Source organism: Salmo salar, chromosome ssa24, assembly GCF_905237065.1.
Source record: "Salmo salar chromosome ssa24, Ssal_v3.1, whole genome shotgun sequence".
Taxonomy (NCBI): Eukaryota; Metazoa; Chordata; class Actinopteri; order Salmoniformes; family Salmonidae; genus Salmo; species Salmo salar.
Window position 1 is genome coordinate 2,889,231 of NC_059465.1, and position 12,753 is coordinate 2,901,983.

The 12,753-nt window shown below is 43.4% G+C and overlaps 1 protein-coding gene and 1 long non-coding RNA gene across 7 annotated transcripts in view; one reads left to right on the forward strand and one right to left on the reverse strand.

The window, feature by feature from the left end:
• The window catches only part of LOC106585232 (F-box/WD repeat-containing protein 8), a 60,220-nt gene that overhangs the window by 11,114 nt on the left and 36,353 nt on the right, over window positions 1-12,753 (forward strand). For 4 of the 5 annotated variants that reach the window (XR_006761773.1, XM_014171230.2, XM_014171229.2 and 1 more), the window contains 4 exons: window positions 1,276-1,433; window positions 1,731-1,927; window positions 2,253-2,498; window positions 7,832-7,959. Coding sequence is in view for 4 of the 5 variants with exons in the window: in XM_014171230.2 (XP_014026705.1) it covers window positions 1,276-1,433; window positions 1,731-1,927; window positions 2,253-2,498; window positions 7,832-7,959 (729 nt within the window). In the remaining variant the exon portion in view is untranslated. The remainder of the gene's footprint in view (window positions 1-1,275; window positions 1,434-1,730; window positions 1,928-2,252; window positions 2,499-7,831; window positions 7,960-12,753) is intronic. The other variant, XM_014171228.2, reaches the window with a different exon arrangement.
• Window positions 7,861-9,510, reverse strand: LOC106585237 (uncharacterized). Of its 2 annotated transcripts, none has more exons than XR_001323924.2 (3): window positions 9,424-9,510; window positions 8,852-9,294; window positions 7,861-7,938 (listed from the first exon to the last, which is right to left on the reverse strand). It is a non-coding gene; the product is annotated as an uncharacterized lncRNA (long non-coding RNA). The 2 variants fall into 2 exon arrangements; XR_006761774.1 differs by having other exon boundaries at window positions 8,852-9,092; window positions 9,424-9,509.

Consider the following 12,753-nt stretch of genomic DNA (forward strand, 5'->3'; position numbering starts at 1 on the left):
TAGAGGCCTGCCTGCTGCTGCTGCAATTTTTTTTTTTTTACCTACATCTATTCACATCTAGAGATTTGGATGACTGATTTTTTAAAGATACTCATTGTAGATTTGAGCAATCCTTTGAAATTAGGATCCTTGTTTAACCAAGGTCGTGTTTTTGTGGACATTTTGTAATGACACATAAGGTAATATTTCTCTCACTTTTATGTAGTATCTTGTAGATGCACTGATGAAGCAGAACTGTAGGTTGTTATCTTCCTTGGAATTGATATGTCAGAAGTTTCCAGAGATTATTTGGATGAAGAAAAGTGCCAGCTGAGGCATACATTTCTCCTGTTGATTCTTGGCTGAAAGATAATGCAGTAATTATGTAGAGTGTGTGCCTGTTGTTACCTTCCTTACAAACCCCGAGATGTCAGATGGAGTGTTTTAGCCCCCTTTCCCCCTCTCTGTCTCTCTCTGTCTCTTGTTTCCTCATGTTGGGATACGGATGCTGATTGAAGTAGGTGGTACAGTAGCTAGCTGATGTGGTTTAAGTTAATGAGGGGATGGAAGCTAGCTATCATACCGTGTTGTTTGTGCCACAGTGTTGTTAGTAGCTAAATAGCTGAAAGGTTTTATCCAGCAGCCCTTTGGTGCCACTCTCTGTGGTTGTCAGCCTGCAGCTTTCTCCAGCTGCCCAGCTCAGCACGAATCCTGAACCACTTCCAGGCTCCAGCACCAGAGAGGGGCTCTGTCTGTCTGAGGCAGCCCAGGGCAGCTGGTGCTGGGGTATATGGCTGGGCCTGGGGTGGCGTGGCTCGTCCCAGGCCGTCTGTGAAGGACTCAGCTGCCACCATACCCACCCCCTGGAAAGGCTGTGTTATCTCTGCCATGCCTCCAATTGACTGATACTCTCAGATACTCACACATTTCAACCACATCACCACCCACCCATTTACTGTCATGTCGCCCATAAGCACACAGACATCCACTCATATTCACATAATAATGCACGGATGGTTACCATGGTTCACAGTTAGCATATCTAATGGGAAAAATGAGGATGCATCCTCATGCTTTTTAGGTTGTGTTTAGACATGCACCTCAGTTCTTATCTTTTTTCCACTAATTGGTCTTTTGACCAATTACATAAGATATTTTAACATCCAATGTTTTTCAGAAGACCAATTAGTGAAAAAAAATATCAGAATTGGTCTGCTTGTTTAAACTGAGCCTTAGACATGCTGGTCATTTCAAAATAAAATTTTGCATCCCTTACATTGTTTTTTGTCTCCTCAGGTACACATCAGGGGACGTGAGACTGTGGGACACCCTCCACTGGGACTCTGCAGCCTCCTTCCTAAAGCCAAGCCCCCTGACGGCAGACGTCACCCCCAGACCTCACGTCAGTCACATCCGGGTCAACAACACTGTGGCTGTGGCTGCCTATGACGATGGTGAGTGAAGGTCCTCAACTCTGCAGTCAACTTAGTGGCTATTCTACTGGTTTGCCTTCCAGTTTAGGGCATTGAAAAGGAGCGCCACCTGTTGGTTGGTGGTCTTCGAAAGAAGTGCCGGTTTTGATAGGTATAACCACCCTGGTGCCTCTGGTAGAAGGCATGATAATGACTGGCAGGAGGCAGATGTACAGTTCACACTTTATTACCAAGTTCCACTAAGGTGTATGGACACATGGATGGCCACACTGAGAAGTCTTTGGGTACATGTTAACTGTATATTCTTCTCCTGTGTAGGATGTGTGGATGTGTGGAGCACAGAGACGGGACAGGAGCCCGTCCACCACTTCCAGATCCCTGGGAGGGTCCACGCCCTGGCTCTGAGCCAGGAGAGCCCCACCTTGGCTACTGCTGCTGGGCTAGACGTCCGGCTGGACCAGCCTGATGAGAGGGGCTACTGGAGGACCCTCTGCCAGGCCACGCTACCCAAACCTGTGAGTCTACCTCACTCTCTTTCTCTCTGTCTGTTTGTCTGTCTGTCTGTCTGTCTCTGTTTTGTCTGGAAAAGCACCATCAGCTTCATAATTTTAATGAGGATTATGATACAATTCCCTGTAGCAATGATGGGGTGTCTACATTGATCCAGTGTGCTGTTGTGATTTCAATTTCAACCTTATGTCACAGTCAATCCATTATACCATAATAGTTTGTTCATTAACAGTGCAACTGGACTTTTCATATGGGAGCTACTTTAGACGTCTCACTCCCTGTGACAGTAGTCAGCAGGCTGAATACATTTGTTATAATTTGTTCTAACAGAGGCTCTGGTCCCAGGTGGAGTCTATAGTTGTGGTGCCAGGGGCCGGGGGGCGAGGAGGGGACAATGTCCCCCTGGTGGCCCTGTCTGCTGGGGAGACGGTGTACCTTCTGGCCCCTGAGGACTTGGAACCGCGGGTGCTCCACACCGTCTACGGCCACCCCATCACCTGTCTGGATGCCTCGGCCTCTCACGCTGCCCTGGGGGTCAAGAGCTGTGGCTGGGCCATGAACGATGGAGGCAACAAGGTGGGTGCATCAACAGTGTACTAAAGTAGTCTTTTTACATGGTCCTATTCATCAGGGCACAACTTTGTTCCAGGCCGTTTTCCACAATTTTTATTTTGATGCCTAATAAATACAACCCAGCTGTGGCTTTTGTTCTACTGTCCTTGGAGTTGGGAACAGGGTTAAATTGAGGTAGGTATGCCAAAGCTATGCGCAAAGCCAAAACTGAAGCCCACACCATTATGTTTCTAAGCACTCAACACATTTGGACGGCTACAAATTGGCCAACCTTGAATTAGGCTTTTATTGATGTTAGTATAGGGTTGAATTTAAGCCCTAAATGAATTGCAACCCTATTATGTCACCCCAAACCTGCGTCTCTCTGAGTCTGAGTAGCAATGCACCAATCTGAGTGTATTTAGTCTCTGGAACCCCAATGGGGTGGTGCACCCCAACTTGGGGAACCTGGGACAGAAATGGGGCCACCCGCTGGGGATTGTGGGCATAGAAATAGCTGAACTACTCCTACTGGGTATTGTTCCTAATTACTGTAGTATTTAGTTTACTCTCTTAACGCACAAACTCTCTCACACACACGCACACTAAACAAGTTTAGTCTCTTGTTCCCAAAGAAGTTGCTGTTTGCGTCTATTAATGTCTTGTATCTAAGGACCCTGCTCCTAACGGAGGCTCATACCTTTATTTATCCCTCTGCAGATTACATACCCAGGAGACAAAAGAGTTGCTCAGGGATCAGGTTTGGGTTTCAATACGAAATCATTGTCATGCTTTCCAGTGTATTTCAAGACAAATCTTTGCAAGGAGATATTTTTTTCTGTGTTTTGTGACAAAAATAAATATCTCACTGTTTCAAAAACCCACTTAGATAAAAACCTCAGTCTGTCTCTCTCCTCTTAAAAGTTGTATGTTTTGTTTAGGCACCGATACTGGTACTTAAGTAATTAGTCAAGTGACTAGGGACCGGTCCCAAATGGAGCCTCTCTCTGTTGGTTCGACAGGTCTTTGGCAGACTCTCCCCCTGACATCATTACAATGTTCTCATTGCTGATGTTGTTATATTAGCCCGACAGCACCACATAGTGGACCTTAGAGAAAGTTTGAGGGATAACTTTACTCCTTCCTCTCAAGGTTACAGCTAAACTGATCTCCCGTGGGCAGATTCTGCATGTAGACCAAAGAATCTACCGGGACTGAATGGAATGCGTGAGATAACGAAGGGCATTCGTTCCATTTTTTGGGGTATCGTCACTGGTTATTTGGACGTATCAGGATTGGGCGAAGGCGGTGCTTCTACTGCTTTGCCTCGAGTGCTTTGCATGTGTGCCCACACAGATCGGAAGGGGGGGGACTTTTGCCTGAGCTATCAATTTCTAACTTCTCGATTTCTAAGTATGAACACAGAAGTTGATCATGCATCGGACCAAATTTCACTCGATTTTACTGCTGGGTTAACAAGAGATTACAGCTAAACTAAATCATATTATGAACTGGAGTTCTGCTTCTACAATCAAGAGAGAAGTCATATAGGCTGCCAGCTCCATAGATCTTGGTACACTTTTTGTTGGTGTGTCTTTCCGTCCACAATTGTGTCGGCTACTTGAATAGTTTCACTATCCAATCAAATATTCTAAGGCAACATCTCTAAGTTTGTATATTTGATATGGTATTGGTCATGTATTAGATTGAGCATTGAGTTTCTTTTGTTTTCTTTCTCCACTATAGACCTAGCTAGCTCATCTTCACAAAATTATGCCAATTCATGATTGTCACATTTTCCCTTCACTAATTAAACTTAAAAATTACAACTTTTAATCCGCTTTAACAAGTCTATCGGTTTCATAGTGTTTCTGACAGCATTTTCCTACTGCGAAGAGGGAAGTAAGAATTGCCAACAGACTCTGGCGAGGCAGAATGTGTTATATGCTATTTAATGAGAAGACATATGCCTAATTAAAAGCTGTCAAAGAAATGGTGGTAGCATCCAGACATGTTATCTCTCTCTTTTCACACTGAAAAGTGAGTCATCACTATGATTGGTTGCTTTTCTACTAGCTAAATGTTTTGGATGTATTATGACATGAATTATCTTTGTTATCCAGGTCAAACGATGTGCCACTCTTCTCTTGTCTGTCTGTCCGTTTGCCTTTCCTGTCTCTTACATGTGTCTGTCTGTGTCTTATGTCGATATCTGTGTCTTGTTCATGACTGTGTCTATTGGCCGGTCTATGTCTGTCTGGTGTCTGCGAGAGTCAGCCAGTCAGCTAGCAGTCAGTCTCCAGGTCCTCATTACTACTCCCTCTCCCCTGCCAGGGGACCTACACCCCCAACTCCCCAATCCTTCCCTTTCTAGTGGACCTGGGGGTCTGGACATCTGCTCAGCTGCTCTCTACTGGGCTCCTGTTACCCTGTACCCTCCGGCCACCCAGAATAGAGCTGGTAAAACCACAGGCTTGTAGACCTAACACAGAACACAACCATTACATAGATTACACAGAACAGAACCATTTGGTACGGAGTGTACATAACCTTCCTAATATTGAGTTTCACCACCTTTTGCCCTCAGAACAGCCTCAGTTAATCTGGGCATGGACTCTACAAGGTGTCGAAAGTGTTCGACAGGGATGCTAGCACATGTCGACTCCAATGCTTCCCACAGTTGTGTGAAGTTGGCTGGATGTCCTTCGGGTGGTGGAGCATTCGTGATACATAGGGAGAAACTGTTGTTTGTGAAAAACCCAGCAGCGTTGTAGTTCTTGACCCACTCAAACCGTTGCGCCTGGCACCTACTACCATATCCCGTTCAAAGGCACTTACTGTAAATCTTTGTCTTGCCCATTCAGCCTCTGAATGGCACGCATACACAATCCATGTCTCAATTGTCTCGAGGTTTCAACATCCTCCTTTAACCTGTTAAATATAAAGGAGAGATTACAAATTCAACAAATTCTCATCTATACTGATTGAAGTGGATTTAACAGGTGACATCAATAAGGGATCATAGCTTTCATCAGGATTTACCTTGTCAGTCTATATCATGGAAAAAGCAGGTGTTCCTACTGTTTTGTACACTCAGTGTATATTTGTTCAGGGGAAAGTGTGACCTGTTCCGTTTTGTCCTTTAGATAAATGCTCTTGATTCACTTCTGACCGGTTGCTTTGTAGGCATATCTTCAAACTCTTTGAGCGTAATTTATGTCCATGTCAGTCTATGTTCTGTAGATCAACTTGTTTAAAAGCATTAGCTTAAAGCCCCCATGCAGTCTTTGTAATTATGTTTTTAAATCACCAATGTTTGTCTAACAAATCACTGTGTGTGTTTATTTCATGAAACTAACTCCAGAATATATTTGTAGTAATTTATTTCCCTGAGCCTCCTTTGGCCCTTGAAATGCTCAGTCTGTGTGGGCGTTCGGAAAGAAATGTGAAGATATTTACATATACAGCCCTGATTGGCTGATAGCATGGTCCAGGGCCCACCCCCTTACCCAGATGAACAGTCATTGGTCTATTATAATCAGATCACCTTGTGACGTCATGATGTGGGCCAAAAGTTCCATCCCATCTGATAAGGCTGAAATTCCAGGATTTTTTTTTCTTCTAACAGCTCTTAATCAAAAAGGCATTTATTGTAATTTTCACAATTTCAGAGTGTTATTTCGACCTCATAGTGTGGAAATATGAGGAAAAAAACAGCAAAATCACATTTAACTGCACTGCCTTTTTAAACAATGCACCTGAAAGTCTAATGCAACATGAACTCATCAACTCATTGCATTATTTGACAATAGATAAGGGACATATGTGTTTGTTTACCAAACAAAGGGACTGGTGAAGGGAGTGAGTTAGGACAAATTATAGATTAGAGGTTCCTTTTTCCCCCCTAACTATCCCACTAGGAATCTATCAGGCACGTTAACCCGATGACTGCTGTAGCCAAGCCATGATTCCTTTCATCAACACATGCTGAAGTGCCCACTTAACTGGTTGGACATTAGCTTTTAAACTGCCCTGATGGCTCCTCCACATAATAGCTGGTTTGGGATGCTTTTTAATCAAACCTCCTCCCCAAAAAGGTGATGATTAATCGAAAGAAAGACATGCAGGCAGACAGCCCCCTTACCTCTCCTTCCCTTTCATCCTACCCCCCAGTCCAAGCTGTCATTTCAAAGTCTTGTGTGTGTGTCTGTACGTCCGTCTGTGTGTGATTTTGGCATGCTCCGCTCAGGGCCATCTCACAATTAAGGCTATGTGGCCAAAATAGGAAACACAAAACAGCTGGCACTTTCTCAAGCCTTACATCATGCTGCCTGCTCTCTTTCATCTCTATCTCTCTCCCTCTTTTGGTTCCTCTGCCTTTCTCTTACATACTCTCTTTCCTCTCCCCACTCTCTTTCCTCTCCCCACTCTCTCTCTTATCCACCTTTCTCTCTCTCTGACTGGAGGGAACACAATTAATTGTATCTGTTACAAAGCATCGTCTTCTGCCTGGTAACAGCACAGAGATGAATTCCTTTGTAAATGTGAGTCGAAGGAAAGGGTTGTGAGAAGTCTATTAGCTCAGACAGACAGACAAGTGTGAGTGATTCTCAGTGGGCTTTTAACTCGGCACACTTCTGAAAGGCATCTTGGGAGATTCAGATGCATAATTCAGTAGCTCTCAGACTTTGCCAATAGTGCTGTGTGTGTATTAGGGCGTGTTGGTGATAGAGCTGGGACGATAAACCGAAAATGAGCGACACCGACTGAACCAACCACCTATCGTGGACATTTTGCTGATATTGTTCCTTACGATAAGAAGCCTATACTGGAGAAATGTGAAGTTTGAAATGAAATAAGTCTCCTAATATGGGTGATTGTTAATGGGACAATTGATAGCCACAACATTCAAAGTAATAATAGTAGCCTAGTTTTAAGGTGATATAAAAAAAAGAATGTAGAACTGGTTCACATTAATGTTATAAACATATCTTGCTATTTATCGTTATTGTGATAATTCAGTCAATTTATCGTGATATGGATTTTGTCCATATCGTCCAGTCCAGTGTGTGCATGACTAGAAAGTTGTCTTTACTGCCTTAAGTCTGACGCTGTTGCTGGATTTAGAGTACATTGTGACTATTTACTCTGCTGTATCCACTACTGAATGACTCCCTCAACAGCATTTTATCTGCTCATATGCAGGTGCTGTCTAATTCTTGCTGCAGTGTTCAGGGATGAATAAATATGTCTGTAGCAACAGAAGCCATTGTCAAATAACCTCTATGTGTTGCCTCTGGTGCTAACTTTTGCAACAGTAGTGAATGAGTCTTAACTGTGTTGGTATGTGTGTTCAGATCCAGGTGTACAGCCTAGAGACAGGCCAGTCGGAGATGTCTGTGGGGAACTCAGCGGGAGACTTCTCCTGTGTCAACCTGAGAGACAGCCCTCCTCACATGCTCGTCTGTGGAAACAAAGATAGGAGGTATGGGACTGCCGTATGTGTCACCACACCAGCTGGGTACACACACACACACACATATAGGCACTATGGTGTTAAAATCTGTCTCACATACTTTTGTCTGACAAGTTTGAACACCACCGTAGTGCCTGTGGCTCCCTTGGGTATACCTTCCAGGTTCAAGTCAGATGCAATAACTGTTTATCACAACACAATATTCCTCAACACACAATTACAACTGATTAGAAATATTGGAACGTGGAGGTGCAAATCACAGCGTACTTCTAGGGAGGGGATCAGGTGTTTGCAAAGTTGTGAAAAGAAAAGCAATTTTTCACACCTCCACTGGCATACCTTGAAAAACAAAGCATCAAAATTGGTTATGAGAGAGAGAGAGAGAGAGAGAGAGAGAGAGAGAGAGGGGACCTAATTAATGATTGGAAGTGAAATACTGGACTCTTTGTGGAGAGGGAGGCAACGAGTGTCGGTCGGGGAGGATGGTGTGCTATCTGCAGCCAGCCCATCACCTGGGGGTATTTGTGAAGGAAACAGCGGGGTGGCAGACGATGGCAGTCTCCACATTGCTGTCCAGTGGCCTCGCCATTCAGCCGCTGTGCACACACACACACACGCCGCATCTGCAACCTGGCTGTCAGTATGGGGAAAGAAAGACACAAAAGAGAGCCATCCTCATCTGCACTTGTCCCTGACAGCGGGACAGGAGTTGGCAGGTGAAAGCATAGCACTTTTGGCAGAATCCTTACAAATCAAACTCCTTCACCAAATTCATCAGGCCTTAAGTAGACAGCCAAAAGCGAGGAAAGCATGTGCAGCACTATGTCTCGTTGGGCACAGCCGTTCTTGTAAGGTACGACCCCCATCTGTAAGAATAACAGACAAAGTAGGAGACTCTTACCTATGTCCCTCTCTGATTAAGTAGTCTTGTATGTAGTCAGTCGGAGGCCAACTTGGCTGTGACCATTTGGCCTTGTCTGATGTGCCAGGGACAAAGGGGCACGAGGGAGATGAAGGCAGGCAGCGGGTCTGCTCTTGCTGTCCATTAGGATGGCCAAAGGCCAGGGCCTAATGCGTCTCTTCCTCCTCTCCATCTCTCTTCTCTCCAAATTAGTAGCTCTCTCACGCTCGTTCTGAAGTTTCTAGGGAGCAAACGAGGGTCCTGATAAGGCCGGGGCTGTCTGGAATATTGCCTTGATCATAATTGCCTGGGCCACATCTGAACAAACAGGAAAGATTTTGGGGACTGGGGAGGGAGAGAGGAAGGGATGAGGGGTGGAATGGATGGCGAGCCATGGTCGTGCCCGGTGGTCCTGTACCCATAGGAAATAACAAACCACAACCCTAAAACAAAGAAAAATATACTGTCTGCTTTGTCTCCTCTATTAGCCTTTCCATTTCATTGAATCAAGTGTAATCTCATGCATTCTGTGGTAAAACGTTCAATAGTTGCCAGTCTAGTTTTAAACGTACCTTTATTGAGCTCAACTGATGTTAAAGGTCCAATGCAGCCATTTTTATCTCAATATCAACTCATTTCTGTGTAACAATGAAGCAACAATGAAGTACCTTACTATTTTCAAATAAAATGTTCAGAAAGAAACAAAAATTGCTTCTTAGCAACGGGCAATTGACCCTTCGCTAAGCCCTGCCCCCTTTGGTTACTGTTGCAACCTCAGACAACATTTTCCTGGGAAGCTCTGTTCCCAATTCAAACTACTGAAGAAAAAAAACCTCACAACGATCTCAAACTGTGTTTTTAATACACAATCAAGTGAACACAGACTACACCTTGCTAGTCAGGAGACTATCAGGTATGTTGTGGTGGAATGTCATTACAATTGCTTCAGGGGAACCTGGTACAGTGGCTAGCCACTGGATGGCTGAATGCACTCAAAGCTACTTTTGGAGCTAACTAGTTCTCTCAAGTCGTATCCTGATGTCGACAGCAGATGATAGTTGGATTCATAATATAGCAAACTTAGCTAGCTAACATACATTTCGAGAAAACCAAGTTACATTAACTGGCTGGCTAGCTAGCGTTAACGTTTGGTGGTCAAAGAGACTGATAGCTAACTAACCAGCTGAGCTAGCAAACAATGTAACAAAAGTATAATTTCAGATGAGAAAAATACTCCAATAGGCTTTGCATTTCAGGAATCACATTAGCAAGTACCCCAGGTGCACTGTTTAAACAATTTAGCAATTTTTTTTATTAACTCAGTTTTGCCATAGCTCTCATTGGCTTTCATGCATTTGAAACGTGAGCTTGTCCGAGGTGTCGGACTCGACGACAGTTGCTATCCATTGGTTGGCCAAAATTCTGGGGCAGGGCTTAGAGAAGGGTCTATTTCTCAAGCAATCATTTTGTTAGGACTGTCTGGAAGTGGTCTGAGTGGAGAGGGAAAACCGAAAATGTGTTATTGTCAGAGAGGCTATTAACTAATTTACCGCCTGGTGATGTCACCATGGAAGGCCAAAACTCTGACTCTTTTTAAACAGCTCTTACACTAAAAGGATATAATCATTTTCACAGTATTATTCCAACCTCAAAGTGTGGAAATATATGTAAAACACTGGAAAATCATGTTTTTGACTGCACTGGGCCTTTAAGATGACAGACACTCAAATACTTCAATGTCATTCCTAATCTGGTTTACAGCTCCACTCTCACATTACTGTGTTGTCTAGCCTCTTAGATGTTACGTCCCCTATTTGGGGGACTTTGAGCAGTTTTGGACCGGTTGCAACTGACATTTATGTGTACAAAGTGCTCTGTGAACCAATGGAGGCTGCTGAGGGGAGGACGGCTCATAATAATGGCTGGAATGGAGTCAATGGAATGCTATCAAACATATGGTTTCCATATGGTTGTATTCAGCGCACGTGACAAATAAACTTTGATTTGATTTGACTGGGGTTGGAGTCATTAAAACTCGGTTTTCAACCACTCCACAAATTTATTGATGACAAACTATAGTTTTGGCAATTCGGTTAGGACATCTACTTTGTGCATGACACAAGTAATTTTTCCAACAATTGTTTACAGACAGATTATTTCACTTATAATTCACTGTATCACAATTCCAGTGGGTCAGAAGTTTACATACACGGAGTTGACTGTGCCTTTAAACAGCTTGGAAAATTCCAGAAAATGATGTCATGGCTTTAGAAGCTTCTGATTTATTTTACCTTTATTTATTTAACTAGGCAAGTCAGTTAAGAACAAATTCTTATTTTCAATGACGGCCTAGGAACAGTGGGTTAACTGCCTTGTTCAGGGGCAGAACGACAGATTTGTACCTTGTCAGCTCGGGGATTCGATCTTGCAACCTTTTGGTTACTAGTCCAACGCTCTAACCACTAGGCTACGCTGCCGCTGATAGGCTAATTGACATCATTTGAGTCAATTGGAGGTGTACCTGTGGATGTATTTCAAGGCCTACCTTCAAACTCAGTGTCTCTTTGCTTGATATCATGGGAAAATCAAAATAAATCAGCCAAGACCTCAGAAAAACGATTGTAGACCTCCACATGTCTGGTTCATCCTTAGGAGCAATTTCCAAATGCATGAAGGTACCACGTTCATCAGTACAAACAATAGTATGCAAGTATAAACACCATGGGACCACGCAGCCGTCATACCACTCGGGAAGGAGATGCGTTCTGTCTCCTAGAGATGAACGTACTTTGGTGCGAAAACTGCAAATCAATCCCAGAACAACAGCAAAGGACCTTGCGAAGATGCTGGAGGAAACAGGTAGAAAGGTATCTATATTTACAGTAAAACGAGTCCTATATCGACATAACCTGAAAGGCCACTCAGCAAGGAAGAAGCCACTGCTCCAAAACCACCATTAAAAAAAACATACTACGGTTTGCAACTGCACATGGGGACAAATATCGTACTTTTTAATTCATTTTATAAATCATTCTTTCATTTGAAGCTGTTTCTGCCAAGGCCACATACCATTCCTTATAATACGGATAGTCCTTCTCCCTCCAGTATCTCTGTATGACTCTTTTGGCTGTGGTTAGAGCTACTTTTAGCCAGTTTAAACATGAGCTTCTCAGTCCATCAATATCCTTAGTGATATTCAGTAATAGCAAAGCAGGATTTACAAGTATTGTGGTACCCAGAATATCCTCAATCTTTTCCATTACCTTCCGCCAAAAGGTATGTAAGCTTGGACAGTCACATAACATATGGATCATGTCACCTTTACTTAACTGACATCTTCAGCATAGTCTGGATTCTATCAAACCTATTCTGTTCAACCTCAGAGGAGTCCAATAAATCCTATTGAACACTTTAAATTGAATCAGCTTGGACCGGGCATCTCTCATAGGGAGGAGCATCTGTTGTACTATTATATTCCATTCCTCCTCTCCAAATGTTACCTCCAGGTCTTTTTCCCATACATCCTTTAGACCCTTACAAGTTCCATTTAATGCACCTATAAGGTGGCTGTATATAAGCCCTGCGGTATGTGGTAATTTGCATAGGATTTCTATCTTAACGCTTATATCGTAATGTACTAGGAATTTGTTGTTTTGTCCTACCTAAGCTGGAGATCCCTCCAAAAGTCCTGTTTCTGTATTATACTTGGACCTCAGCTCTTCAAAAGAGGTGAAAGTGTTTTCTTGATACAGACAACAAATGTTCTTTATCCCCTTTCTATACCAACCTTTCCAAATAACCATGTGTCCCCTATTTTCAATTTAGGGTTGTTCCATAACGAAGCATAGCTTATCAAGAAAGGTGAAGATCTCTCTCTCTCTTATGAATCTGGCTCCATATAA